Source organism: Pholcus phalangioides, unplaced genomic scaffold (genome assembly GCF_987345545.1).
Source record: "Pholcus phalangioides strain wild (caught in Gottingen) unplaced genomic scaffold, Ppha-v1.0 ptg000011l_1, whole genome shotgun sequence".
Classification (NCBI taxonomy): Eukaryota; Metazoa; Arthropoda; class Arachnida; order Araneae; family Pholcidae; genus Pholcus; species Pholcus phalangioides.
The window spans coordinates 14205668-14233468 of record NW_028301604.1 but is presented as its reverse complement, the minus strand read 5'-3'; the positions used below and the strand labels follow the sequence as shown (position 1 = coordinate 14233468).

The 27801-nt window shown below is 37.3% G+C and overlaps 1 protein-coding gene across 8 annotated transcripts in view; it reads left to right on the top strand.

The window, feature by feature from the left end:
- LOC149080092 (transcription factor 12-like) overlaps positions 1 to 27801 on the top strand; it is a 165408-nt gene that overhangs the window by 26292 nt on the left and 111315 nt on the right. For 6 of the 8 annotated variants that reach the window (XM_089239081.1, XM_089239080.1, XM_089239083.1 and 3 more), the window contains exon 5: positions 689 to 727. In XM_089239081.1, coding sequence (XP_089095207.1) covers positions 689 to 727 — 39 coding nt within the window. Of the gene's footprint in view, positions 1 to 688; positions 728 to 12558; positions 12916 to 27801 lie in introns of those variants that run through there. The other 2 variants (XM_089239084.1, XM_089239085.1) reach the window with 2 other exon arrangements.

Below are 27801 nucleotides of genomic sequence, written 5' to 3'. Positions count from 1 at the left end.
TTGATCCTGTAAATGGGCTTACAAATTGAAGTTAAATCCTTTGACGACAAAATATATGGTGGATTTGATGATGTAGCGGAGACAAATTAAATTCTTGGATATAACTCACCAGATCTCACTGATAAACAACCTTTGGTAACACATTGACAATGCCATGAGAAATTTCATTGAAAAAAGTGGTTCTAGTGAAACTAGAATTTTTATATTTACAAGAAATATATGTCTCTGGCTTTGCTACTAAAGTTTTTACAAGGAGATGAAAAATGCTGCTTGTCAGCCAAATCTCGACTTTTTGATTAAAAAGAGCCTATTGTACAAGGCTCTTCAGGAACAAAAACAGCCACACTCACTAGAATCAATCGGAAGTAGTGAAGACACAGAAAATGTATTAATTTGATTCATTAATATTGCCTAAATTCATGAGATTTATTCATAAGTTTGAATATTTAATTCATCAAAAAAAGTTCCTTTCTGTTGGGTTCATTTTTTTAATCCTTCTAAAGAAAACCAACCCCTTATCCTTATCTTTTCCATATTAAATTCAACTTGCTTTACGAAATTTAGTCTTGCCCAACAAATTTGCTGAACCAATTAATTGTGTAAAGTGAGAGATGCTTGTATATGTTCAAATGAATTTTATGATGTACAAAATAAAAGATATGTATTTTAATTAATTTTTTTTTTCCAGGCATCAGATCCTAAAGATCTGGATGGGCACTGGGTACCTGTAAGTTGAATGACTTAAAATTTTTTCTACAGAATCAATGCAGTAGTAAGATGATTAATTAAAATGTGAACATTATGTTATAAAATGTTGTGTTATAAAATGCTTATGTCAGTCTTGTCATGTCTTAATGAATTCATTTTTTTCATTCACCTGTACTGTCTGACACTTTGGTTGAACCTTAGCTTATGAAAATTTAAAATATATTAATTTCACACTCAAATTTTCATTCAAAATGGAGTCACTTGGCTTATCTGTTTTTCAACCAAATACCAGCACTAACTTCAGAAAGTTGATAGAATGTGATGTGCAAGAATTGATAAAATGAAACCTGATAATGTGGCATCACATATATCAGTGCCAGGTAAGGTACCTGGAATATACCGAGCAGACTCATTGTCTCCATCTTATAGTGGCAAAACCAGTTTTCTGTTCAAAGTGACATCTAATCGTTAAAAAAATGACATAGGTAACAGCGCTATTGGCTATAATGGTAATATTGATGTCATACTTTGCGCAGTTGTTCCAGCCTGTGATTTCCAGCAGCTTTAGTACACGGTGAGGGTATGGTTTCACATCGGGCTTGATAAGTGCTGACTATTAAACAAATTCATTTGTTTTGCATATGATGTTGTTTATTCTGTAAACCTCTGAGGATATGACTAGCGATATTCCAAATCTGTCCAAGATATATAAATAAATATTTCTTAGAGTTAAACAATCTCTAAGAAATAACAATGATTTTATTTTGAAGCAGATTTTATTGCAGCAGGTGATAAATGGTTCACAGACCAACCAAATTCCTTCCTCATGGACAATATCCACTGGTATGATATCCTCAAACATTGTGGGGAAAAAATGTGTTCCATCTTTCCTTTATTGTTCTAATTCTGCTGCACCAGCAGGTATACTTTTTCATTCATCCTAATGCATCAACTTTAATAGGTTTCATTTGATTTACTGCAGTATGCGGTCCTCCAAGCATGACAAGAGACTTGGTGATGCCAAGACGTGGCACGCCGAATGATTCTATTCTTTTCTGGAAGGAAAAGCCAAACATGAAAACTCAGTCACTGATGAGCTATTATTACAAGGGTTGGTAATAATTAAAAAAACCTTTTTTTTCCTTGGTTTTAATGGCATTTACATTAAAAACTATAAAATTTCTGAAAAATCATTCAAACTTCTAATAATTAAAATAAAATGTTTATTAATATAATTAACACAATTCCCATATTAATCTATAAATATTTTAAAACTACTATAATATTTTTAATCTATAAACATTTTAATAGAAACAAACTTTTGTGTAATTTATTATTTTATAGCTTAACACTAGAAGCGCCAGGCCGGTCATTTTGACCATTTTTAAAGTTCTTGCTCCTTTTTCATGATGAACCTCTTTTTCTAGAATTTTAAAATTTTATGAATTTTCCTGAAATTAGTTGAGCATTATACTATCCAAATGTTATTTGTCAAAAATCGAAATTGACCGAGATATTTTTAATTCTACCTATAAGCGCCATGGCTGGTCAATTTGACCAGAAGGATCATCTTAAAACTTCATTGGATGGATTCCATATTTTTTCTGTAATTGTTTAATCAGATCCAGGGCTGCAACTTGATGCTTGGTCACCGGGCAAGTGCACATTTTGACGACCCCTCGGGCAGGGCCGCAACTAGATGTTTGGTCACCCGGGGCAAGTGCACATTTTAGCACCCCCTTGTAATGTTGAAGGAGAGGTTTGAGAATGAAATTTGCGCCCCCTCTGGTCCAGCGCCCGGGGCACGAGAACCGCAACCGAATATTTTGAAAGAAGCATCTGGTCCAGCCACATATGCCAAACGGCATGTCAATCAGAATGTCAGCAGTGCTTGGCAGCTTTTCATCAACGAATCTATAATTTGCTATATAAAAAAATGCACAGAAGCAAAAGCATCTCGCACTGAAACTGACTGGCATGTCTCTCTTGAAGAACTTGATGCCTTTCTGGCGATTTTGTATGCCAGAGGAGCATATGGATGTAATTCCATAGACTATGATTTCTTATGCAAGAATGTTTGGGGACTGCCTTTCTTCTCGCAAACAATGTCACAGAACCAATTTAGGGAGAGAATGAAGTAGTTGAAGTTCTACCTAAAAACAATGAAGTCCGATCGACTGAAAACAGGCGAATTTGCCATATGCTCAGAAATATGGTATAAATTTATTACAAATTGCCAAAGTTGTTTATACCTGGTGAAAATCTCTGCGTGAATGAGCAACTGTTCCCTTCAAAAGCATGATGCATATTCACCCAGTATATGCCCAACAAACCCGATAAATTTGGTATTAAATTTTGGATGTTGGTGAATGTGCAATCAAAATTTATGTGCAATGCCTTTTCATATCTTGGAAAAGATGAATCGAGAAATGAAAAGAAAGTTCACCTGAATATGTTGTCACATGACTTACTGAACCTTATCTGAAAGCAGGTAGAAATGTGACCATTGACAGTTATTTCACCTCTTTATCACTTGCAGAAAAACTAAAGCAGAATACAAGCTTAGTGGAAACAATTAAGAAAGATCGTAAAGAAATTCCCAGAGAAATACAACAATCCAGGACCAATATACATGAAACTTGTTTCCTCAAACATGAGACTTTACTTTGAGTGTATACCAAGGAAAGAAAACTAAAATTGTTTTCATACTAAGTTAATGCAGCAAGGTATTGAAATAGATCACCAGAGTAAAATACAACTTCCAGAAACCGTGAGGTTTTGCAACAAAACCAAGTGTAGTGTAGATGTAATAGATCAAATGGCTCGAAAGTATTCTGTTCGAGCTTCGTCAAGAAAATGGCCAGTAGATGTTTTTTACAATATCCTACATTTGGTATCAATAAATGCCTGGTTGATTTACAGAGGCATAAATGGAAGCGTCATTTCTAGACACAATTTTTTTCTAAAACTAGCCAAAGAACTTAGTGGCTATGTCGATGCCAACTACAAGTGCGACTGTCTCTAGAAAAACGACAATGTCAGGTTGGTCGATGCAACGGAAACAAAACAACTGATATATGCTCAATGTACAAAAAATATGTGTGTGGGAAATGCATTTGCATCGTAGAAAAAGTGGTGAAATGCAAAAAGTGTATGGAGTAAATTGAAATGAGTGTACGCAGACCTGCCAACTCTCTGGATTTAGGCGGGAGACTAGATTTTTCATCCTTCCACCTGCTATCTGGATTTGTTAAAATTTCTCCGGATTTTGGCAGAAAATTAGATTTTATGCGAGCTTTCATGCCGTGATGTCAATGACTCGTCGTCGTCGTTAGGGAAAAACACCCATAGAGTACAACCCTGGTCATTTCCATCGAGCAACCGGAAAAAAGTCTTGGTGACCGCATTTAAGCCCCTGGCAAAGACATGCCTTTGTTTACGTAGCGTTTATCGGCAATCATTTATCAGGGGTAAGCCCTTGGTTGCCGAAATTCCTGTATAATCGTTATTGTATTCCATTAACAGCCGTGCGGTAAACACAAGTTTTTTCATCAGCAGCATTGTATTTTGAAGTTTTTTAATTGTTTCCTCTGATTAAATGTCTTCAGAAAGAAAATATAAAACTTTAATATATATAAAGCTAAATATAAAGCTTTTAACAGTTCATATACCCATGATTATCAATCACTGTTAGCATCCATGAAAGGAAACACTTGTGTTTTATGAACAGTATGTAGATGTGATTTCTCTATTCTTCATGGGAATTATATTCTGCTCAAGGCCAATGCTGAACCTGCCTTGGGGGGGGGGGGGGGAAGGAGGAATGGAACTTTTTCTTGATTGATTAAAAAAATTATTTTTGATCGAGTCTATTGGTGCCAGAGCCCCCCCCTCGGGAGACTCTCTGGATTTCTGGATTCCAAAAGTTGGCACGTCTGAGTGTAGATATATAGTAATCTTATATTCAATTATAAATATAAATATGTATATATATTTGAAGAAATTCAGGAAAAAAATAATTTTAATAATCAATAAATAAAGTTTTTTGTTCTTGCTATTATACTGTTTCCCTATACGAATATGTGCCTTTTACCGAAGTGAAATATGAAAGGGAAAAAAACAGTAGATAGCCGAAATTTCGAACCAGTCATTTTGACTGGCCTTGGTGCTTCTAGGTAGTACAAAAACATGGTGCTTCTAGTGTTAACTCCAGGAAATATTTTGTGTTTGAGAATTCTCAATGTTATTATTAACCCTATAATAAATATGTTTTCTCCAGTTACTTTCGATACGCTTAATTTGGATGATATTTTACAAAAACTATGGTGAAACTAGGCAAATAAAATGTGTGCAAATACAGGGTGATTATAACTAAAGTTCCGATTTCAAAACACTGTAAAATAAAAACCATTGGTCAGAATGACTTGAAAATTTGCATGAATGTTTCCGAGGCAATGGAATTTTGTATGGCAAAGAGGAAAAAATACTTAAAAATGTAAAATAGATGACACTACTCATCCAGCATGTGGGAAATTTGCTCGCAGATGTATATGATAGCCAGTCAAGGCAAAATCAGACCTGCCAACTCTCCCGATTTAGGCGGGAGACTCCCAATTTTTCATCCTTCCTCCCACTCTCCGGATTTGTTAAAATTTCTCCGGATTTTGGCAGAAAATTAGATTTTACGCGAGCTTTCACGTTGTCATGGCGTCAATGATTACCGTTGTCGTTAGGGAAAACGCCCATAGAGGACAGCCGTAGTCATTTCCATCGAGCAGCCTTAAAAAAGTCTCTGTGACCACATTTAAGCAACTGGCAAAGACGCGACTTCGTTTTCGTAGCATTTATCGGCAATCATTTATCAGGGGCATGACCTTGGTTGCCGAAATTCCTGTATAATCGTTATTGTATTCCATTAACAGCCGTGTGCGGTAAACATGTTTTTACATCGGCAGCTTTGTAATTTAAATTTTTTTAATCGTTTCTTCCGATTAAACATCTTCAGAAAGAAAATATAAAACTTTAAGCTATATAAAGCTAAATATAAAGCTTTTAAGAGTTCATATACCCGAGATTATCATTCACTGATGGCATGCACGAAAGGAAACACTTATACTTTATGAACAGTATGTAGATGTGATTTCTCCATTCTGCATGGAAAGACTGACATGGAGTTATATTCTGCTCAGGGGCAATACAGAACCTACCTTGGGGGGGGGGGGGGGGAAGAATGTAACTTTTTCTTAATTGATTGAAAAAAAAAAAAATTCGAAAAAAATTTCTTTTGTGAACTTTTTTTTCGATCGAGTCTATGAGTGTGGGGGGGGGGAGCTGGGGAGAATCTCCGGATTTCTGGATTTCAAAAGTTTGCACGTCTGATATAATGCAATTAGCATGGCATGATTTCATAATTCATGGAAACATCACAAAAATGAAGTCATTTAAACAAACAACTACAACTTATATTTACTACAACTGGTATTTACTATGGTTTTTACCACCTTCCGAGAGGGGGTGGTAATTACAAAATTTATCTACTCTTTGCAATCCATGTAAATTTTCAAGCCATCCTGACCAGCAGTTCTTATTTGTGTTTTGGAATCAGAATTTTATAATTATAATCACCCTGCACATAACTGACTAGTTTTCATAAATTACTTACTACTGTACATCCTAACCAAATGGTCACCCAGTACATATATTCCAAAGAATTTCTTACTGAAAATTATTTGAACAAGGATCACCAGCCACTTCAGGAACTTACTAGTCTTAGGCTTTTACTACTGTACAGTAGAACCTTGATTAACTGGTTGTAAGGCTGAAAATATGTAAGATAAAAAATTCAATATTAAGCCTGGTGGTGATATACAGTACAAGATGTGCTGCTCCCTATAGAAAGAAAATGAAAATTATCACAAAAAATGAAAATGTCTGTGAGGTAAATGTAACTACTATTACACTGGTCTTTGTCCTTTAGTTGCAGCTGGTGTCTTTTTGGATTATAAGTCCACTTGCCCTTAGCATGGTAGTGAAGTCACTACTGTTGCTGCTTCTTTGTGAAGGGGAAAAAACCTGTGAGATAATGCACCACCACATATGTGTGATGTAATCCTCATTCATGAATTTGCATATGAAAGAAAATTTATATATTCAGGCCACTTTTATGAGATTTTTGAAAAAAAAACTAATATCACCTTACACCATTTAAAGATATATCATCAAAATGTACCGCAAGAATAGAAAATGTGGTAAGAATGAAACATTTTTTGGCTAAATAATAAACCAATATGATATTTTTTCTGGGAAAAATTATATTTAGGCCACTTTTATGTGTGTTTTTTTGAAGAAAAAAAACACGGTTTAAACCAGTCATTCCCAACTTGGCCGATGGAAAGTTCCGGGGGGGGGGGGGCGAGCGATAGAAGCTACCGGTATAACATAGGATCCTATGGGTTAGATTTCGTTGTGGCGATGGGAGAAAAAATTTCTGAAGAACGGGGGATAGAGGACAAAAAAAAAAGGTTGGGGAACTAGGATTTAAACCAACCAACCCTGACATTACTGAAATTATTTCTCTGCATAATTGCTTGACCTCAAAGAAAAGAACAGAATTGTCTGTTGTGACGTAACCAAGTCTCATCTCGTGTTTGAAGGACTATACCATTTAATAGCTGCCAAGTGTCTGGATTTTCCGAGATGCCCCCCAAATTTCTATTCCATCCCCTAGACTCCCGCAAAATTCTTGTATCTTCCAAATTTCAATCGTTATTGTAAAAAGTCCCTACTTTTGGGGAAAAATATTCCTAAGGAATTTACTCGGAAAAAAAGGCTGTTGATTTTTGTAGCTGTTTATTTATGCTTAGAGTCTCTTATGGGAAAAGGAATAACAAGTATTTTCTTATTTAAACATTGAAATTATAATCTGCTGCTTGGCGGTGGAGTGGTTATCATACTGATTTTTTGCTGTATGGATTCGGACATGAATGAGTCTGCATTTAACTCTAAAGGCGTGTCTACATACGCTCACTCGCCCTGACCCCTGTTCGCCGGGGTTTTTTCTTTGCAAATTTCCGTGTTCTTGCTCCCTCTTATGTACAGTCCTGTTTCGACCAGACCACAGCCTTGGACCTTTCGCCCTGACCCCTGTTCTTGCCCCCTCTTATGTACAGTCCTGTTTCGACCACAGCCTTGACACAGTCAGAAAGACACAGCGCAAGCTCCTTTGATGAATCCATCGTCGGCGGGTCCTGTAAATTTGACGTTCGTCTAGTCTGTGCTATTTAGTGCGCGAAATATTTCCTTATAGCCGTACACATTGGATGGGAAATCCCAGCAAACCATTCAAGGACAATGCATAGTGTTGTGCGCATGTATACAAGTCTTAACAATTTTCCTGTGCAGATTACGTAGATCGCTTGGGAAAATATTAAAAAATGATAAAACCCTAACCGCGACCTGAAATACATAGGAGAAAACAAAATGGCTCCTAGAAGCTAACACAATTTTATTAATGGTCGATTTGCATGATATTCTTTGCTGCATTTTTAGGGATGTTTGTTCAAAGTCTTCCACCACCCAAATGATCACCCCTCATCTCTGTAGCTGGAAGCCCATTAAGTTATTGCTCTTTGAAATATGTATCTTGCTAACTCATCCGCCATCTTTGAGCAAAATTCTGACTTCAGTGCTATCGCCATTCGCTGTTCACTATCCTGCTCTTTGTTTTTAACGATTAGACATCACTTGGAGCGGCAAACAAGTTTTTTTTTGTTCAAAGAACTTTGTACTTCCAGACAGGTAGGCCCCCAAAGAACACCACTTTACCCTAGGATCTGTGATGCTGTTCTTACGGCTCTGATGACCATCTACGCTTATACGGTATATAAAAAAAAATCACGAAATTTCTCTCGTCAAAAAGAGCGGTCAAAAAAAGTTGATGATTCTGAAGCATATATATGTATAATTACATAAGTGTTAAAATTACTAATTTTTCTTGTGTTTGTTTTAACCTTCGTTAATTTTTGTCACCCTTAAAAAATATTTTTTTTTCGATGCCTCCTTTCCCCCCCCCCCTTTTGGTTTGATATTTGGACACGTGATTATTACATTACGTATTTGTTATTTTTTCCCCCATCTGTGGATCATCTTTGCAATAATTTCAAAACTGGTCTTGAAACAGGTGAAATCGCATCCGTGCTTTAAAAAAAAAAATTAAAGGGACGTTAGCCAACTTCCGTTACAGAACCCTTCCTACTCCGTATGCTTTGGATTTTACCCCCTTTTTCCCGCTGTCTCTTTCACCTGCATTGTATTCCTGAATATTTTCTTCTATGTGCTTCATCTTATCCTATAAAGATAAGGCCTTTTCCTCTAGAAGAGAAGAGAAGTGTTGTAAGTCTTGCATAAACCTAAAGCGCGTACGTACTTAGGGTTGGGTGCCCGGAAATGAATTCCCTTACCCAGAGCGAAGTGCTCCGGAAATACCGGCACTGCTTGCGCCCCCTCCCCTGCGGTTGCCCGTCTCTTGTGTTAACTTGAATTGAAAATGTGTGTGAGTATCTAGTCTCAACGAACGAAATCTTAAAAAATTGGGAGGTAATCTAATTTTTCTCAGCAATTTCTCTATACCATCACCGAAACGAAAAAATTGGAACACAACTTCATTGAGGCTGTTCGTCCTACTCGAATGTCCAATTTTTTACAAACAGTTGATACAATACGTAGTTTTATACTGGGAAAAAAAACTTTATTTTTTCGATTGAAGCCAAAAAAAATACTCGAATAATTCAGTTACGTAAATGGTTTCTCACCCGCGTCTAGGTTAAATTTTTCAAAGTTTCAGAAAAAATAGTCAAATTTCAAAATTGGCTGCTGAGTGAAATCGAAAATTTTTCACGATCTACGCATAACTAAGATCATTGCTAAGATATGAGTGAGGGATCATGAGCGGTCATAATAAGGGTAGAAAAGTTCCTCGATCTACGAGTTTCTCTTGCGAGTAATCTAATAAAGTATATAACTAAAAGTAAAGTATACAAAATAAATGTTTTTGTTTTAAATCTCTGCGGAAGAAAAATTCTCGAGTTAGTGCACCCAGGTTCTGTATATACAGTATCTAGCAATTCAAAAAAGTACAGGTAATAAATAGTACTCTCTACTTTTCGGGATTTTGGGGTATTCTTAAAAGTAAATTAATAATTTTGCCGAAACGGCGGCCTTTCTGTACGTTTATAAAATACTATAAAAATTTTCCAGCTCTCGATAAATTTATAAAATTTATTTCGTTATTTAAAATAAAACAAAAAAAAATTAGGTGTGATTAATGCTAATTGAATCGCTAAATAAACATTTTAAGTTTTCTTTTTAGTATTCTGTAAACTTGACCGCTCATTTCTTTACAAATAAAAATCAAGTTTATTAATTAAATCGAGTTAATTTATAGAAATTATTAGTTTTTTTTCCTCCAAAATCGAGACAAACACAAGAAGATATCCCGACTTTGGAATAAAGTAGGTGGTAACGTTTGTCATTGCGAACGTCGTATTGTTTCAACTCGACTCATTCTGTAGTCACGTTATTTAAGCTATTGAAAAATTTCGGATACGAATAAATATTTGTGTAGCGCTTATAGCGGTCTCTAATACACTGGAGTGCAAAAAGTCTTGGGATACCTCTTAATATCTCGTGTGGGGCACCTCCTTTTACCCGGCGAAGTGCAGCAATATTAAGAACTATCCCATGACTTTTGGCACTTCAGTGTATATTTTAGCTTAACCCTCCTAGTGGTAATTACGAAATATCTCGCCTCCTTAACCTTCATCTTTGAAAATGTTTTCCATCCCGTCAACCTGTCGATCAACAGCCAGTGGATGGAGTCAGCTACAGTAGAACCTCGATTATCCGAACACATCGGGACCGAAGGGTGTTCGAAAATCGATTTCGAAACTAATTCGATGACGCAAAGGAATAAATGGAATTTAAGATGAATTAGTCAAACGAAAAAAAAAGATGACAGCTAAATCTGCTTCTATTCACACGTTTGTGTGCTTGTCAATCGATTATAACTACATAAACTGTACCCGGATCCACCCCTACTTACATCTATAGCTCACAGGTGCGGTATGTACAATTGTTTGGAAGTGAATTATTGTAGAATAGAGCGAAGCTATAGTTGGGAGAAAAGAGGATTCAAGTTCCAAGGAAATACCAACTCTTGAGCATCACTAACTATAAAAACTGAAAATGAGTTAGGTTGAAAAGGTGTTCGGATAAACGAGGTTCTTCTGTATTTACGTTTTGATAACAGAAACAAACGGGTGTTTAAAATATAAATTCCCCGCCCCCTTCTTTTTAGGGTAGTATAGGCACATGCGTACAGCATAAATAATAGAAGATGGAGCAATTCTCTTCCTCGGTTTATTATTCTCGGCTTGGCTTTGTTGGAAAACACTATCACTTGCACTAAAATCGGGAAAAAATCTTCTTGAAAAAGATGTGGCATTTGACAGATCGTTTGGTTATTTCCACTGTTACAGTTACGATGCTGAGCCGAGTGGTGCAGTGGTAAGATGCTTGTCTTCAACTATGAAGGTTGCCGTCAGGTCAGCGGGTTCGATCCTGGAAAAGAACATAGGCAACAAGTTCCCTGCCTCGCTTGAGATGACCACTGTTATATGACACCTTTATTTCAGACCCAAGTCGATCGACTATACTACCGGATCTGATGGCTGGTGAAGTAGTAGCTATAATGCTGATCAGTAAAATTTATAAAGCCGCTTAAAGGGCTAAAATGAGAGGCTATAAAGTTAATCCATATAATTTTAAATACAGTAAATCTATTTCAACAAAATCATCTTGCAAATTATTTGCATCATTCCTTTAGTCACCGACCTCACGTGGCTCTCAACCAACAAAATTACTTTGTTTCGGATACGGGACCTTTTATTGTGTTGAATTTGTAAAAAAAAAATATATATATATATTTCCTAAAGATATCTCGCATTGTATTTCGTATGTATTTGTATTGAACCTTGCTTAACTGCATGGACACTGCTTTACGTATGCGTATTTTCAATCGATGTTTGGAAAATTTGTCAAAAATGTTATTGCCACATGATTCTATACACATCTATTCTCCGAAAAATGTGTTAAGCCAGGTTTTCCCAGGAGTAGGATTTTCTGCACCGCTTGAAACAAATAAAACCATTTCGCGTCAGCATAAACGTACTTTATCACTATGCGTTTGTGTTTTTCTAGCGTGGCGCGTCATCTGCATATCCACATATTTTTGCACAGTAAAAAAGGGAGACAAAGAAAGGGAAAGCAAATACGACAAAAGTGAAGAGAAGATCGGCGAAACGCGCGGCGCACGACTCATTTGGCTCTTCCAGAAGCACCCTGCCAATCACACCCGACGTAAAGCGCTGGCGTGAGGCGTGCTGATCGTACCGCTTTTCCTATGCGTGAGTGGACGGCGGGTAATTCACAGACGCATAGAAACCTAGCTTTAGTTATTAGATGTTAAAAAGCCAGTAGTATTTTCTGGCGAAATTTCGGACTGTCTCGACAACTCCACTGTCTTGTCAATTTTTAATGATTTCCCTTACTGCGTGGGGAAGCAGCTAAATTTCCGTTCATTCACAACCTGTCAGGAGGTATCGAGTATTACAACGGATCGCCCACCGGATCCTTTTTTCAGAATACGAATTTCGCGGCCACGAGACTGCAGGATAGTTGGCGTCAGGTTGGCAGACCTTCGGTAAGTCGCTTGGCGCTAGGTCTGCTTAGCACTCAACAGATGGCGAAACCTTTGTTCCTGCGAAAATATACGAAGAGGCAGTTTCGCGTGCTGGCTCAGAGTGAGCTGGCGTCGTGTTTGTGTTATTCGCCGCATCCCATGGTCTATCCTTTTTGTTTTTCTTTTCGGTTAGCGCGCCATGTGAGTGAAAACTTTTTCAAATGTGTGAAAAAAAGCGGGAGCGTGCGTCGGACACCCCGATTTGATTCGTATATTTTCTTTCGGCTCAAATTTTTGAATTGATGAGTTTTTTTTCCTATTTTACTGTGGTCTCGTGAGGAATGTTTACAGTTGACAGCAACGCACCCAGCCTTGTGGGACAGCTCAATTTCACTGAACTACGCGGTGCTAGTTTTAGTAATGGCAGTTTGGGATCTAACAATGCAATCCCGTATTCGATTCATTACCAGGTGAGTTTTCGTATATATTTTTATTTGGGCCGGAAAAAAAAAGTTTTCAAAGTGTTGGTTATGTTTTTTTCTTGCATTCCTGGATGTTATGTTTAACAAACACCTTCAACATGTTAAGAGAACAGGATGTAGCATGATAATTCTGAATATTCGTAGCAATTATGACAATTCTAATCTCATTTTAGGATCATTTTCTTCGATAAAAATTTTTATTTCATCGTCAATGTTTTACCAGAAGATGTTTATTAGTGAGCTCTAGTAAGTTGCAGTTGGATTTGAGCGTTTCGTGTACATTTGTTATATATTGAATTTGCAAGCTCATTTTCAAACTCAAAATTAGAAATCAAATCTCCTGGCCAAATTTCGCAGGTGGTGATTTTCAACATTAATCTCTCAAAATCGCGGTATAGCGAAAACGCATAAAGCGAAAGATACTTGTATAAGATGCATTTAACAAATGCAAAAGCAGTGCACAGTATACTTTTGTTTTTAAAGTAAAATAACTATGGTAATCTTTCGGAATCAAAGATGTGCTGGTAGATAACTCAAGTTCAGGTGTGTAAGATTTTGCAGTTGTGTTTGCAAAATGTGAACATAGTACTCCATTCTTTGTACGTCTGCTAATATATTTGTGCCAGGAATATAAGAATTCTTGCAGAACTAGAGATGTGCAACTTCATTGCAGAACCATGTGTTTATAAACACACTTTTTACTCCATAAAATTGCATTGAAATTCTATGTGTACCTGGGAATTCAGATGTAAACTGGTTGTTGTCGAAATACATCTTTTTTCTTTTATAGAGCGTGAATGATTTGACGGCTGATTTTCTTTATATACAGTAGAATCTAAATTGACCTCCCAAAATTTCTGCTCTACTGTCAATATGCATTAAATTTAGGATTATGTTTATTAAAACATTGCGGATAATTTGACCATCACCATGTGGTGTGTTATAATCACTCCCCCATTCCACGGAAAACGTGCGTTATGTTGGGAGGTCGTAAAATCGAACGTCGACTGTGTTTAGTAGTACTTATCAAATTCAAATTTTGTTTTCAAAATTATTTCAAATCAATATTTATGTGCATACATTATGCTCTTGGTCCCGTGGGGCCAATCGAAGCGGCCGTAAAATTACCCAAAACACGAACTTTTTCTACAGTAGACCTCTCTAATCTGGCATATATCAGACCAGGATATGTCGAATTGCTGGATTACTGGAATAGAAAAAGCCTATTCAAAATTATATAAACTTCTGCGGACAGACATGCAGTAACATGTTTTTCATCATGTGTATGGTTTCATAATTTTTGAAGTTATTTGCAATCAGATCATGTTTAAACTGCATGCCTCTAATTAGTATGGCTTCGAAAAGTGGATGTAATAATGTATATTCAGTCACATTTTTCATTGTATAAACTCAAATTACTTCCAAAATGTGGGTTTCCGACATGCATATTTTTTAAAATTTAATTACCTACTCTTTAAGATTTGAAAAATTAATTCTTAGAAGAAAGAAAATGTGGGTCACATAACCTTTTTTCTCTCTCCTATCATTTTAGCGTAGGTGAAGATTGTTGAAATAAGGATATACCTTGCTTCGTCAAACGCTTTATTTCGCCTTCAGGGCGTTACGCGGTTCCCCCTTTTTCTGACTTCATTCATTAGAATGATGGGAAGCGGATTCTCTCTAGCTAGTGTTCACAACAATACCCTTCGTGGTGGGTTTTTTTTGTTGGTTTTTTTGCCCGTTTTCATCCTGTGCGTAGGCTGGACCGGTACATAAGTCAAAACTATGAGATAAGTTGACCCGAATGTGAAAAATCGCAATTTTTCGTGACTGGAAAAAATTCGTATAACTGAAACTTACTTCAAAATGAGGATAAACCTCTCCTCTCCGATATGGCTATTTAAAAAATTCAATATTTTTATGGTATTTTCAGTTTCGTTTAAAATATCATTTGAACATACAAAATATTTACAAATAGCATAAAATGGAATTTTTTAAAAATCTCATCATTAAATTACGTTAAAGTTTTAATCAGGAAAAACATCACTATAATTGCAAACTCTTTTCTTTAATATTCTAATAATATTCCGTGTTATAGTTTATGTAGTCATCTGAAGAACTAGCATCTATCATATTTATTTTTTGTGCAACCTTCTTTGCCCTTTCCGTCCACCAGCGCCTCTTGTTTTCTCGACATTGGGAATAGTGGATTCTACGTGGTCATTCAGCGAAATATTATAAACAAAACAAATTCTGTTCGAAGAAGGAAGAGAACTGATTCTGCACGAGTGTCTTATCAGTAGACCTATACCCTCTCGAACGCCATTAATTAATCTTATAACTAATTGCCTGAAGGAATAACGTTGAAAACAAATTACGGGGGAGAAAAAACAACAGGGATGACATAACGTCACCTTTCAAACAATTAAAGGCCGTGACTTTAGGAGGCGGCAAAGAAACGGGTCTATTTAGTGATCACCAGTTTGCTGTGCTTAGACCTATTTTCTTATCCTTTGCCAATTACCTTTTAATTTATGGCTGTTGCGGTGACAATATTCAGTAGACCTATATATATGTGAATGAATGAAAAATGATTTCAGTGATGTGTGCATGCCATCCACAATGAATTGTTGGATTCAATTCATAGAAATGATATCATTTCCCGGAGATCGTTCGAAAAAGTCAAGGTATAAACGACATATCATTGAAGATGCGCGTTCTAGGAACCCAATAGTTTATCATTTGAATGTTTGGATAAGTGATGTCTTGTGGCGTCAAAAAAAATGGGGAGACAAACTATTCTGAATTCTCTTTAATCATTTGCTAATTTCTACGTTAATATACCGGTGATAAGGTTATTGAACTACCGGAAAACTGTTAAATTTACCATAATAAATTATTACTGGTATAACTCAATTAGTATGAATTTAACCAAGTATTACTTTTGTTAGCTGAGCAACGGCTTAGTGAGGGGTTAAATCTTCTCATTAGTGTAGAAAGATTAACAATCTGGCCTCTTTATAAGGAGATACGCGCCCTTACGAGAAAGATAGGTAGACCCTGTGTGGTAAAGATGACTTGGGCGCGGTAGCCCAGGTTGATAAGATTCTCACATAAAGTACCAAAGGATGTTTAGAGGTGTTGCGAGTTCGATACCTGATTCGTCCTTGTCATAAATTTCCCTGACGCGGAGGTACAACAAAAACAGCGACAACATGACGACTGAAACAGATTGCTACTTTCACCGAGGGGTTAGCGCACTATTGAACCTATACGACGTATAAGCCCCAAAGTAGAATGTTTTGCATTGTCCTGCAACGAACCCTCGACTGACTGGAAATGTTCTGCTGTAAAAATCCCCATAATAGTGGTTTTTTTTTTTTTTTACACTTTTCTTTAAAGTTCTTCTGATTGTTCTGCAGTAGTCCTAATTGTTCTTAAAACTAACGTCGCAGATTTTGCATATTTTGCTTTGAGGCGTATAAGCTTGAGACGTATTCACATGCGAGACGTTCTAACGGGTTTCACAGGGCTCCCACTCGTCCTACTTTTCCTACTTTTTGGTAAAATGTCCTACTTTTGTCCTACTTTTCTACCAAATCCTTTCAAAAAAATTCGTGTAATTGGTTTTAATTGAGCACGAAATCATTGATATATTGCCAAATATTACAAATGTAGATTGCAATCAATGATTCTGCACAAATTGCAATCAAAGCACAAATTGTATAGTTTTTCAGGTTATTTGGGGGGAGTGTATGTGGACCATCTCGTTTATTAATTTTTCTTTTGCGTAGTTTGAGGGTTCAACAAGTAGAGTAGTCATTAAAAACTTCTATATCTGGAGGGAAAAATAATTTTGTATTTACTACTTTATAGTCTTGGACAGTGATTAACTTTCATTATTCAAAATTATAGTGCACATTTTATGTATAGGTGAAATAACAGTTTGCATAAGAAAGCAGTTGAAAGCATAGACCTATTCTAGGTTTACTGATTCTGATGGTACCCAATAGCATTCAATTGTCTTCTGTATTTTTAGAGCATGGAGAGGTATAAACAATATTAATTTTTTACAGTGCTCAGCATAGAGCTAGAAATAAAAGCACTTCATTTGCCCAAAATGATTATGTTTGTATTGATCAATGAAATGCAAACAAATCCCTCTAAAAAAGGATGGACAGGGCAGTAAAACCATCTGGTTCACATTGGCTTTTTTTACATCGTGTAATTTATATATTTTGCACTGTGCTTTTGAAAGTGATCTGGAAGAAGTGTCATTCTTAAACAGCTTACATGTCTTAATAATTTGCTGTGCAATGTCGAAGAGAGTTGAGACTCTCCAAAAAAATGTAATAATTATATATTGTGAGGAGAGACAGAAAAGAATTATCTGTGGTTGCTAGTACACTGTTTTAGCCAAAAATTGTTTTTGCAACTGAGTCATTTCTGTCATTTTGCTTTGTCTCCAGTCAATCTTTCAGAATTCTGAAATGGTGCTATAAAAAAAAAAAAAATTTTAATAAGATATTTTTAAGAATTTTTTTTTATTATACTAATATGATTATGTTGGCTAAGGAGGGTACCCTCCCCCATCCTACTTTTTAGTCCTGCTTTTTCCTACTTTTTCTAATTTTTTGAGTGGGAGCCCAGGGTTTCATTGTAGTTTATAATATATTGTTCTTTCAATTATTTCATGAGCCATCTATATATTTATTATTGAAAGTGGTTCCTGGCCTCTCCAGACAATGTTTCAAAATAAGTTTCAGTATAAATAAGCTTCTTCCAGATACTGTATATTAATTGTTGAAAATTTTTTAATTCCGACACAGAGTATTTTGCGAACATTCCACACTTTTCTCTTTGAAAAACAATGTCTTGGCTCATTGCAATTTTTTTTTCAATTATGCTTGTTCTTTGGCAACCGGAAATTTTACAATATTTAATAAAGCAATCCTTATACTGAATGCTGAAAGTAAACAAAAAAAAAAAAAAAACACCTGCCAAATGATTGCGTCATTTGAGATACTGGAAAGGTAAAGAAGCGAAGCAAGAAAACTTCTATGGCGTGCACGTAGATCCGTATCTTCCTTATTTTTGTCGTCATCAAATTCAAGGTAAACTCATTCCTCATCCTGAAGAAATTCATTATAACGTTATGGAACGAGCTCGTGACTGAAGACGGGCAATTTTTTCCCTTCAGCTTCAAACATATAGCACGCGAACATAATTTATCAGTTCGTTTAGACCGGTGTTTCTCAATCGCCGGGCCGCGGCCCGGTATCGGGCCCTGACATCATTCATACCGTGCCGCGAGTGATCAGCCGTTTCATTTTTTCTCATTCATTGGTCTTGTGTTTGACCGGGCCTTCCACTTCCAAAAATTAATGAAACCGGGCCGTGGGCTTGCCAAGGTTGAGAGCCACTGTTTTAGACAAAATAATTTTATATTTTTTTCACTTTTTAAAAATAGGTAAATCGTACTATATGCTCTATAGGTTATGTTAAAGGATTATTTGTATTGTTCGTTCTGTAGTGTGTAGCCCCTGTTTAATCTAGTGCAGTGTTTCCTAAAGTGAGCATTATCAATATAGGATCCTATGGGATCGCTCAGGATGGGGAGCGATGAAGAAACAAAATTCTTGATTGGGAGATGGGCAAAAAGTTTGAGAAACTGTGGTCTAGTTATTAATTTTCGCTCTTACCTCTGATTCTCGTTAAGAAAATTTAACGGGTGTTAAGCGCATTTCTCGTTCTTTGAATTCCCTAGCTATATTTTTCGGAAAACCATGTTTTAAGCCTGCTATAAACCGTTTATCCCAAGTTAATAAAGGAGGGCACCACTAAAAAAATTATTTTAGGTAATCCGATGTATATATAATTTTAAGCTTCCCAGAATAGTCTGGAAAAGAATCATTTTCAGAGCACTGAGACGCATACTTTGAGAACCACTGTCATAGCTGCTCGCTATATTTTCATCCACGTTTCGGCTATTTTTCTTAAATGCGTCCCGCGGACCTCTTAGTAATCTCTTGCAGACTGGCTTTTTGAAAACCACTGGAAAAAAAATTCATTTCTTTCAATGCAAACCTTGACGCCTGAATTATTTTATGATGTATCTAGTTTACTTTCGTTAAAAAAACGAACAACGAAACATGTGTAAAAAAACGAAAAATTAAAAAGACGAAACATGTTGCTTAAAATAGTTATAGCAGAGTTGCCAACTGCTACGGATTGTCCGTAGTTTCTACGGACGGCCGCAATAAATTACAGAGCTACGGGAGACACTCTCAATACTACGGAAATCGGTTTAAAAAAATTGAGTTTTGAGTTTCTTGCAGTGTTTTACTTATTTTTATTATTTTGATAGCATTGACCTTTATCATAACGATGAATTCGTATACGTATGTGAGAGAGTTCGAGAGAAGACAAACTCGAAGCCGATCTGTTTTGTCCGTGAGCGGGAGGCAATCTGTAAAGCCGCGTCTAAACCCGGCAGCTCTATCAACACCTTCTATAGCAGAAAGCCTCCGCACGAAACTCGTGACGTCGCTGAGCTCGTCCATTTCACCTATAGCCACTTGAAATATCTTATCAAGTCGCCTTAATTTCACCTAAGGCGACTTGATAAGGAGCTAGCTATTTCAAGTGGCTATAATTTCACCTATAGTCATTGAATATACTGCAAAAAGGTAAAGATTTCGCATACGTCGGAGTGCTATATCCAATGCATACAGGTGAAGTGGACGACTTCAGTGACGTCAAAGCTTCGCGCGGAGGCTTTTTGCTGTAGAAAGTGTTGCTCTACTCGATGCCCAAACGCGCCAAAACCTATTTTCCGTCAAAACCGCCCCACACTGTGGACTAAAAGGTTTTTGAGTGGTTCAGCGCGGCAGGTCCGGACCCGGCTTCATTTGCATAGTGCATAGTCGATCTCGCAGAACTTGTGTCGGAAAGAATGCTTCTCCGTAGGAGCTCTGATACTAAGAAAACGGGGATGGGGTGGGTCGTCTAGGGTTGCTAGACGTTCGTATGTACGGCCCACAAGAGCGCATGCAGGTTGCATTGAATATTCATGAATTAATAAGGGGCTACCTCGGAAAGTTGCTTCGGGGGTTGACCTGAGCCTTCTAGGTTCCAGTGCCAATGAGGTGCTGTACTTAATAAACTTTTAATTAAAATTTTTAAAAAAAAATCGCATTTTTGAGTGATTATTTTTTTATTCTATGATTATGTTGCCATGGCAAAGCTGAACATTCGTCACTACTGACAAGCTTTAAGCCAATGTTGGCACGTCTGGTTATAGTTTATTTCCAATTCAAAAGAATATTTTCATGCTTCTATAGTTTAGGGGAGCTCTGACAAACTGCTAAAGGGGTCACAAAGCTCTGTGAAAAAAAAATTCAGGTATAAAGAAATGAAGGTACAAAAGTGAAATATAATAGGGGAGAAAAGTGTGACTACTTTCAGAATGAAGCGGAATTGCCCATAGAGCCGGGGCCGTGGACACAGCCCTGGACCTTGTGTGCTTAGGAGGGCCCACACGATAATGAGATAGTTTACTATTTTTTCGGAATAGGTATATAAATTAGTGTGCAGGTACTGCCAGTAAGGTAGCGCCCCCCCCCCCCCGATGCTTCTAAAATGGCCTTGCATAGAACCAGGGCCTATCCAGGCATGGCCCTGATGTCAATAAGGGGGGGTCCTACAGAATGAGATCTGGTACCATGATTTGCGAAAGTAAGTAGATGCGTAAGCTGTTGTTTCCAGCTAAAGTAAAAGACTCCAGAACGTCTTTTTGCCCAAGGACCCATAAACGTGAGACAAGAGGGAATAGAATCCCCCCTCCGCACAAAAACCCTCACTGAATCGGGGTCAACTTTACTCATGATATTTTTATTCAATATCAATTTGCTCACACAATCAATTCGATAGGAAGACGGGCCTAGCTCCTTGATGGTCCAAAGGGAGCCATGGGCGAAAAAGTGAAAAAACATTGATTTATATAGCCGAAGTTTTAGGTCTCAAGTCTGGAAGTTATTTCTAAAATCATTATGATGGTTCTACATCTTATTGGGGCTGCATTCCAATAAAAATATGACTATTCCAGCCTATTTTGCCTACTGTTGAGAATGAATGAATGTCACTTTAGTGACACCTGTTGAGTTATGTCAGTTAATCTACGATTCTGGATAAAGTAGATAAGCTTGACTGCTGTACATCAGTCGTAGTAGGATGCATGAGAACATTAATCGGAATGTTAACTCATAAAAAGAACGAGAAAATTCTTTAACCCTGAATAATGTATATCATGACATTCGGTCCCAAAGGCTCAAAAATACATTCTTTTAATTCTCATGGTAGTTAAGTGGTTAGTATATGTAATAACATTATAATTTGTGACGAAAACTTATTTCGATTTTCACAAGCATACCACAACAGAGGTTATTTATCATTCAACAGTAGCTAGAAACAAATACGTTTGTTTTAATTTCAACTTGGAAATACTTCGAGACCGAAGCAATAAAATAAAAAATTGCAAGAAATATTAGTTATGCCGTCGACGCTCGTAATAATGAAGTCCCAAGTTTTTTCATATAATGATTATACTATGTTCTCCCTCTGATATAACCACGCAATATAACGGTAGTTTTCGACCGAACGATGGGGACGTTGTAAAGAGCGTCGACTGTAATTTCTATATGTAACTATAATATAACCTATATCTCTGGATAAATCACACCGACCTCTCATAAAAACATGAAATTATCAAGCTTTTCTTTTAGTTATGTGTATGCATTTGCATTTTCGTATACAATTTTGCTTTAATGAGTAATTTGCTGTATCTTTAGTGTTTCTTTTTTGATTCAGATAAGCTGTTTATTTACAGGCAAACATTCCAATGTTCCTTTTGACCAACGTGTGCAATCGCCAAAAGCGAATTGGAATGAAACAAAAAAAGGGGAGAAGCCAGGTGCTTTTTGCTGCCTCACTTGTTTGCACCTGGCTATCTAGGAATCCCTAAATGGGCTGGGTCCTTTTTTTTTCCTTCTGAGCATTCAAACATTCCTCTTCTAGTTGACGCTGCAGGTAGTTTTATGCATTACAACCTGTCCGTATCCCGTTCGCCCTTGAGTGTGGTATGATTAAATTGTTCGTAATGTTAATGGTAAATCATAGCACCTTGCACTTGAGTTCTTTTGATTCTAGTTGTGGTTTCTGTTCTCTTCACTTTTTTGTTCTTCCAAAATGATCCCGAAACTAGAACTATTGTTTCCATCGGTTGTTAGTGACATCGTGGGAAAATACTACGATTATACCAAACAATCATCGATTTTACCTAAAATCGAAACTTTGTTGCAGGCAAATATACTATGTTGTTCGTTACATTAGTAAGACCACTTTATGTGAAATTTTTAAATCTTGGCACATTCTTGTATAATACAGTAAAACCTCGCTGCAACAATACTCAATGCAACAATGTAACGATAAATTCCTCTACAACGATATTTTTTCTAATTTTATTTGGAGTTGCCTCTAATCTAATGTTAAACTCTCGATACAATGATATCCTTTACTACGATAAATCCCTCTATAACGATATTTTTTGAGGATATTTCAAAAACTGCTATAACGATATTTTGTATATTTCAAAATCACCTTCAATATATTTTTAAACTTCTAACTTTCTTTCGAGGGAGATTAATAACATCAGTATTTTTGCACTGTTTACCTTCCTGAAAGTGTTAATGAAGTTGCCATGAAGCCACTTTCTGTGTAGTACACAAAAGTGTTGGGAGGAAAAATTACTTTACAGGGTGAAACAACCAACTCAAGTTCATACATTATACAAATACAAGGTCACAACAGTCAAAATTCCCAACGAGGTAGCTGAGAAAAAGATGCCGATTTCGAATTTTTTTTTTTTTAACTTCAAGTTATCGATCTGCCTGTTTCTCCTTCAAAAAATGCTTGATTAAAGCTGCGGTTCTTCGATGTAATTTATATGGGCCCATAATTAATTTAAAAACATCCTAAACTACACTGCTCAAAACAATTAGGGGCGCACATGGTTTTAACAAAATTACGCAAAGATGTATACCGATAAGTAACATAAAATTAATCATCCATAATTTAAAGCCTAGCAGGAAACGGAAGAAGAAAACTTCATATGCAAATCAAAGTTCATGACGTCAAAAATCAGAAAAAGGACAGAAATCGGGATGTTGCAGAAACGTCTGTTTTACTGCCGTAACTGTGAAATTCGATTGCGCAGTATTTTTTTTTTGAGACAAGGTGACTTGAGGATGTCTCAACAACGTGATTTACCGGAATCCATGGCATGGCGTGTTATAGGCAGACTGGAATCCGGGCAAACACAACGTAGTGTCGCGGACGCTGTTGGAGTCGCCAGAAGTATTGTTGCAAGGCTGTGGAATCGATTCCAAGAAACAGGAAATGTTAGACGTCCACCAGGGCAAGGTCGGCCACGCGCCACTACAGCAACTGATGACCGGTATATACGGTTAACAGCCCGTCGAAACAGAACAGAGAATGCTACGCAGCTGCAAAGACGGTTGCTCTTGGCAACAGGACGAAGGGTGTCCAGCCAAACAGTACGTAATCGGCTTCATGAGGGAGGGCTCTATGCACGTAGGCCAATGGTCTGCATTCCGTTGACCCCACGCCACCGTGCGGCCCGAAGAAGATGGGCTGCTGAACATCGAGATTGGGAGCAACATGATTGGAGCCAAGTGCTGTTTATAGACGAGTCCCGATTCAGTCTGGAGTGTGACACCCGACGTGTTCTGGTATGGAGGGACAGGGGCACTCGAAATAACCCCGCATTCGTTCGTGAAAGGTCACAATACAGACGAGCTGGTTGGATGGTATGGGGTGGAATCATCATAGGCGGACGTACGGACCTACATATCATTCGGAATGGCACTTTGACGGCCCGAAGGTATGCAGACGAGATACTGCGACCTCATGTCATCCCTTACGCTGGAGCCATTGGAGATTCCTTTGTTTTCCAGGATGATAATGCCCGACCGCATAGAGCTCGTCTGGTGGAGAACATGCTTGAAGCTGAAACAATACAGCGTATGGAATGGCCAGCGTGCTCTCCTTACCTGAATCCAATCGAGCATGTTTGGGACATGCTCGGACGACGCATTGCTGCGCGACCAAGGCCGCCTGTTACTGTCCAAGACTTGCAGATTGCACTTCTTGAGGAGTGGAACAGTATTTCCCAAAGTCTGATCGATAACCTCATCGCATCCATGGCAAACAGGTGTGCAGCAGTCTTAGCTGTTCGAGGAGACCACACGCCCTATTAAAACTCATGCATCATGTCTAAACAGTACTTTTTTTTATCGTTTACATGTAACCAAATTGTTGCCCTAAATCATCTTTTCATGTTTTTTCCATATTTTCAAAGAATTAAAGCTTAATTCCAAATTTTTTTACGTCTTTTTTCTGTATTGCGCATTGATACGCGTGTACTATCCATTGTATGCCAATACGTGGCTGTCTCGCACGGTTTTCTTCACTTTTTTGCTTGCTCCCCTAATTGTTTTGAGCAGTGTATATAGATTTATGCAATTGGCTTATATAAGACAATACGGAGACATTAATTCTCATTTTTCCGCTTGAGAAGATATAGATAAAAATTTGAAATCTCAATGTAATTGCATGAATATTCACCTCAAAAGTGGGTCTGGCTCATTATTTTATATTTAATTTTCTGGTCTTCGTATCTCTAAGCGAGCTCAATATTTCGAAAATCAAAAATTCAATTCAATTTTCAAAATTATTGATGTGGCGGAAAACCCCACTAAATTTCCGCATTTCTACGCTAAGATCGGCAATTTTAACATTGATCTCTATGGGGATCATCCAGTATGTCCCTTGACGTCTATTCGAAAAGCCTCATTGGAGAATGCTGATGCCAACAACATTAGAAATTTGGTGGCTCCTGATGATAATGCTTGTACCTCTTGATATAACGACAATCCCTCTGCAACAGTATTTTTCCTTGGTCTGCAGATTATCGTTATATCGAGGTTTCACTGTACGTCTAAGAGTTACTGATGTGTGTGGTTTCGGAATTATTGTTTTCATTATCGCATCTGGAGCATGAGGGTTCTCTCTGATTAGCCATGTGCTATCGACATTATGAAGTGATCTTTCACAGATGTTTGTCGAAATTTATCCCCTAACGTCATCGTGAATTTATAAATAATCTTGGAGGTCGTAGGAGTAGAGAGTGATGGCTTCTGCTTTTTCCGATAAGGGACTAAAAAAATATATCGTAACGCTCTTTGGTGTTAGTTCAATGTATAAACATAGCGAATCTTGAATTTGATTAAGCGTCCTATCCGTTCCTCATTACTGTAATCAAGCTCGATTTATTTTACTGATAAAAGCAGCAGTGAAATATTCTATAAACATATGAAATCAGCACTTGCTTTAGCTACGTAAAATTTGACGATTTTATGAAATTAGTGCAAAAACTACACTCGTTCAAGTCGATTTCTCTCTCATTTTTTTAAAATTATTTTTCCTCTTTTTTCAATTTCGAAGACTTTTTTTAAAATTGTGCATTCAAATATATCGGGTGCATGTAAGATAAGTGATACATGAAGTAAATTCTTGTTCGATTTTTTTTTTCAAGTAAAAGTGATATGAATTTAGTTTTAGGTTTCTTTCTGGGAATTGGAATCTTGATTCAAATACATATTGCCGTAATTCTCTCCTTACACATGTCGCATGCGCTACAACTTCCTCCTTGCAGTAAAAACATCAACGTATCGAATGTCGGACTTGGGAAATTATTTTTTTCTCTTCCTCCTCCCTACTTTCATGATCTATTTTATTTCTTATTAGGATCGTCATCGTCGTTGCCTGGAGACTTTAGCCCGAACTGGTTTTGAATTTTGGTGTCTTATACCCTCTTTACTCTTTGAAGGGCCCTTGCGAGGGCACGCTGAGTAGTGCCACCTGTATTCTGCTTTCTGGTTGGTTAGGCAAGCCACCATCTGTTCCTCGAACCCGGCATACATAGACGCACACTCTCGCCTTCACCCGATTTTGGTCGTCCCGCAAGTAGCCAGGTGGCTAATAAAACCGGCCGGTATGCGTCTCCATCCGTATATTGCTGGTGGTTGTGAGGCCTACCTGTTGGACTGAGAGCTGCACCTTACTTTAAATCCTTTGTCTTTTGTATATCTCTCGTGCTCTTTAACAGTTCGACAGAAATTTAAAATACTTTGAAGATAACTAAGAGCTATTTTTTAAGCTGAATTATTAGAGCTCTTTCGCCTTTTCTTCTGCTATACAAATACAAGGCCACAACAGGCAAAATGCCCAACGAGGTGGCTGAAAAAAAGATGCCCTAAAAAATATGGGTGAATTATTTCCGTGGGATTTACTTTTTTACTTTGTCAGGGTAGTTCTCTATCTCAGTTTTTTTTCCGGCTTTTTCATCCTTTCTAGCAGGTGTATCTGTAATAAAATCTGTGTTGAAAGTAGGAAGAGAGGAATGTAATGCATAATTTTTTTAATTAGCATTTATCCGAGGACCCCTTGGTCAAACACTGCTATGCCGTAGCAGATCTTGAGTCGACGTTCGTTTTAACGACCCCCCCCCCCCGCATCGTTCAGTCAAAAACGGATGTTTCATCGGGTGGTCGTTATATCGAAAAGAAAAGTGTATCTTATATGATAGTCGATATATGAAAAAATGTGGGACTTGTTATAAGGGTCATTCAAGTTTTACGTCAGCAGACTTTTAGCCGTTTTTGACCTCTTCCTTGTCAGCAAAATATCGTCGGCTCTGCCCCCACCTACAAAAAACACATATTGGGATGGGAGACATACGCCCCCCAAAAATTTATTTTTGATACAAAAATCATGTTTGAAATTAAAAGAAATTAAAATATCGGAAGAAAATAATATGTGTTGTTATAATCAATTTCTGTTAATTTCAATGGTTAATGGAGAATTCTCATTCTCTGATTGGATTGCCCTTCGAGAAAACGCAAAGCGAGTCTGACCCTGCTGAACTTTGCTATGTACGCACGAGAATTATTTTTCACATGGATTCTATAGAATGAACGCATTTTATTTTTAGCTTATGTTAAGCAAATTAATTACTTGAGTTAAGCATTTATTAAAGGAGTGGTATAGATTGCCGTTGCTAGTTGTGTGATGCAAAGTACCAAGTGTGTATTGAGCTCGTTTTCTTCATCATGGTTCCCCTAAATTCCAGAGATGTTGATCAGTCAATAGCAAGATGGTTGTTAACAAACAACCATTTGAGTAATTTGATGCAATTTCTTTGTATTTAGCTATCCATGACATTAATGGAATTATTGCATATGTGGCTGGTCTTGGCTAGCCAATGATTAGCCTACCAATTTCTTTCCGAGTGCAAAGTGGGCCCTTACCACGCATGATCAAGTATTTCAGGGGACTAGTAAATACAAAGGTTTTCAACAGCTGGCTGATGTGAAGATAAATTTAGGAAAGAAAATTCAACTGCCCTTTCGGGGAATCGAACCCACGTCCTCTCTCGTTCCAGGTGAGCGCCCTAGACCACTGGCCTACAAAGGCAACGAACGTCATCTTAGACCTCGTGTACGCTTAATGGAACCGAACATGGACTGTCGGAGCTAACTCAGGCCAAAGCTCGCAATGTTGAAAATCTTCGTATGAATAGCGGAGAGTAACATAATCCTTTGATAAATCTTCATCTTGTAGAAATGTCAACAATTGTGAGCTCTGGCGGGAGTTAGGTCCGACCGTCCATGTACGATCCCGTTCAGTGCACACAAGCTCTACGAAAAGATTGATGTTCGTTGTCTTTTTAGTCTA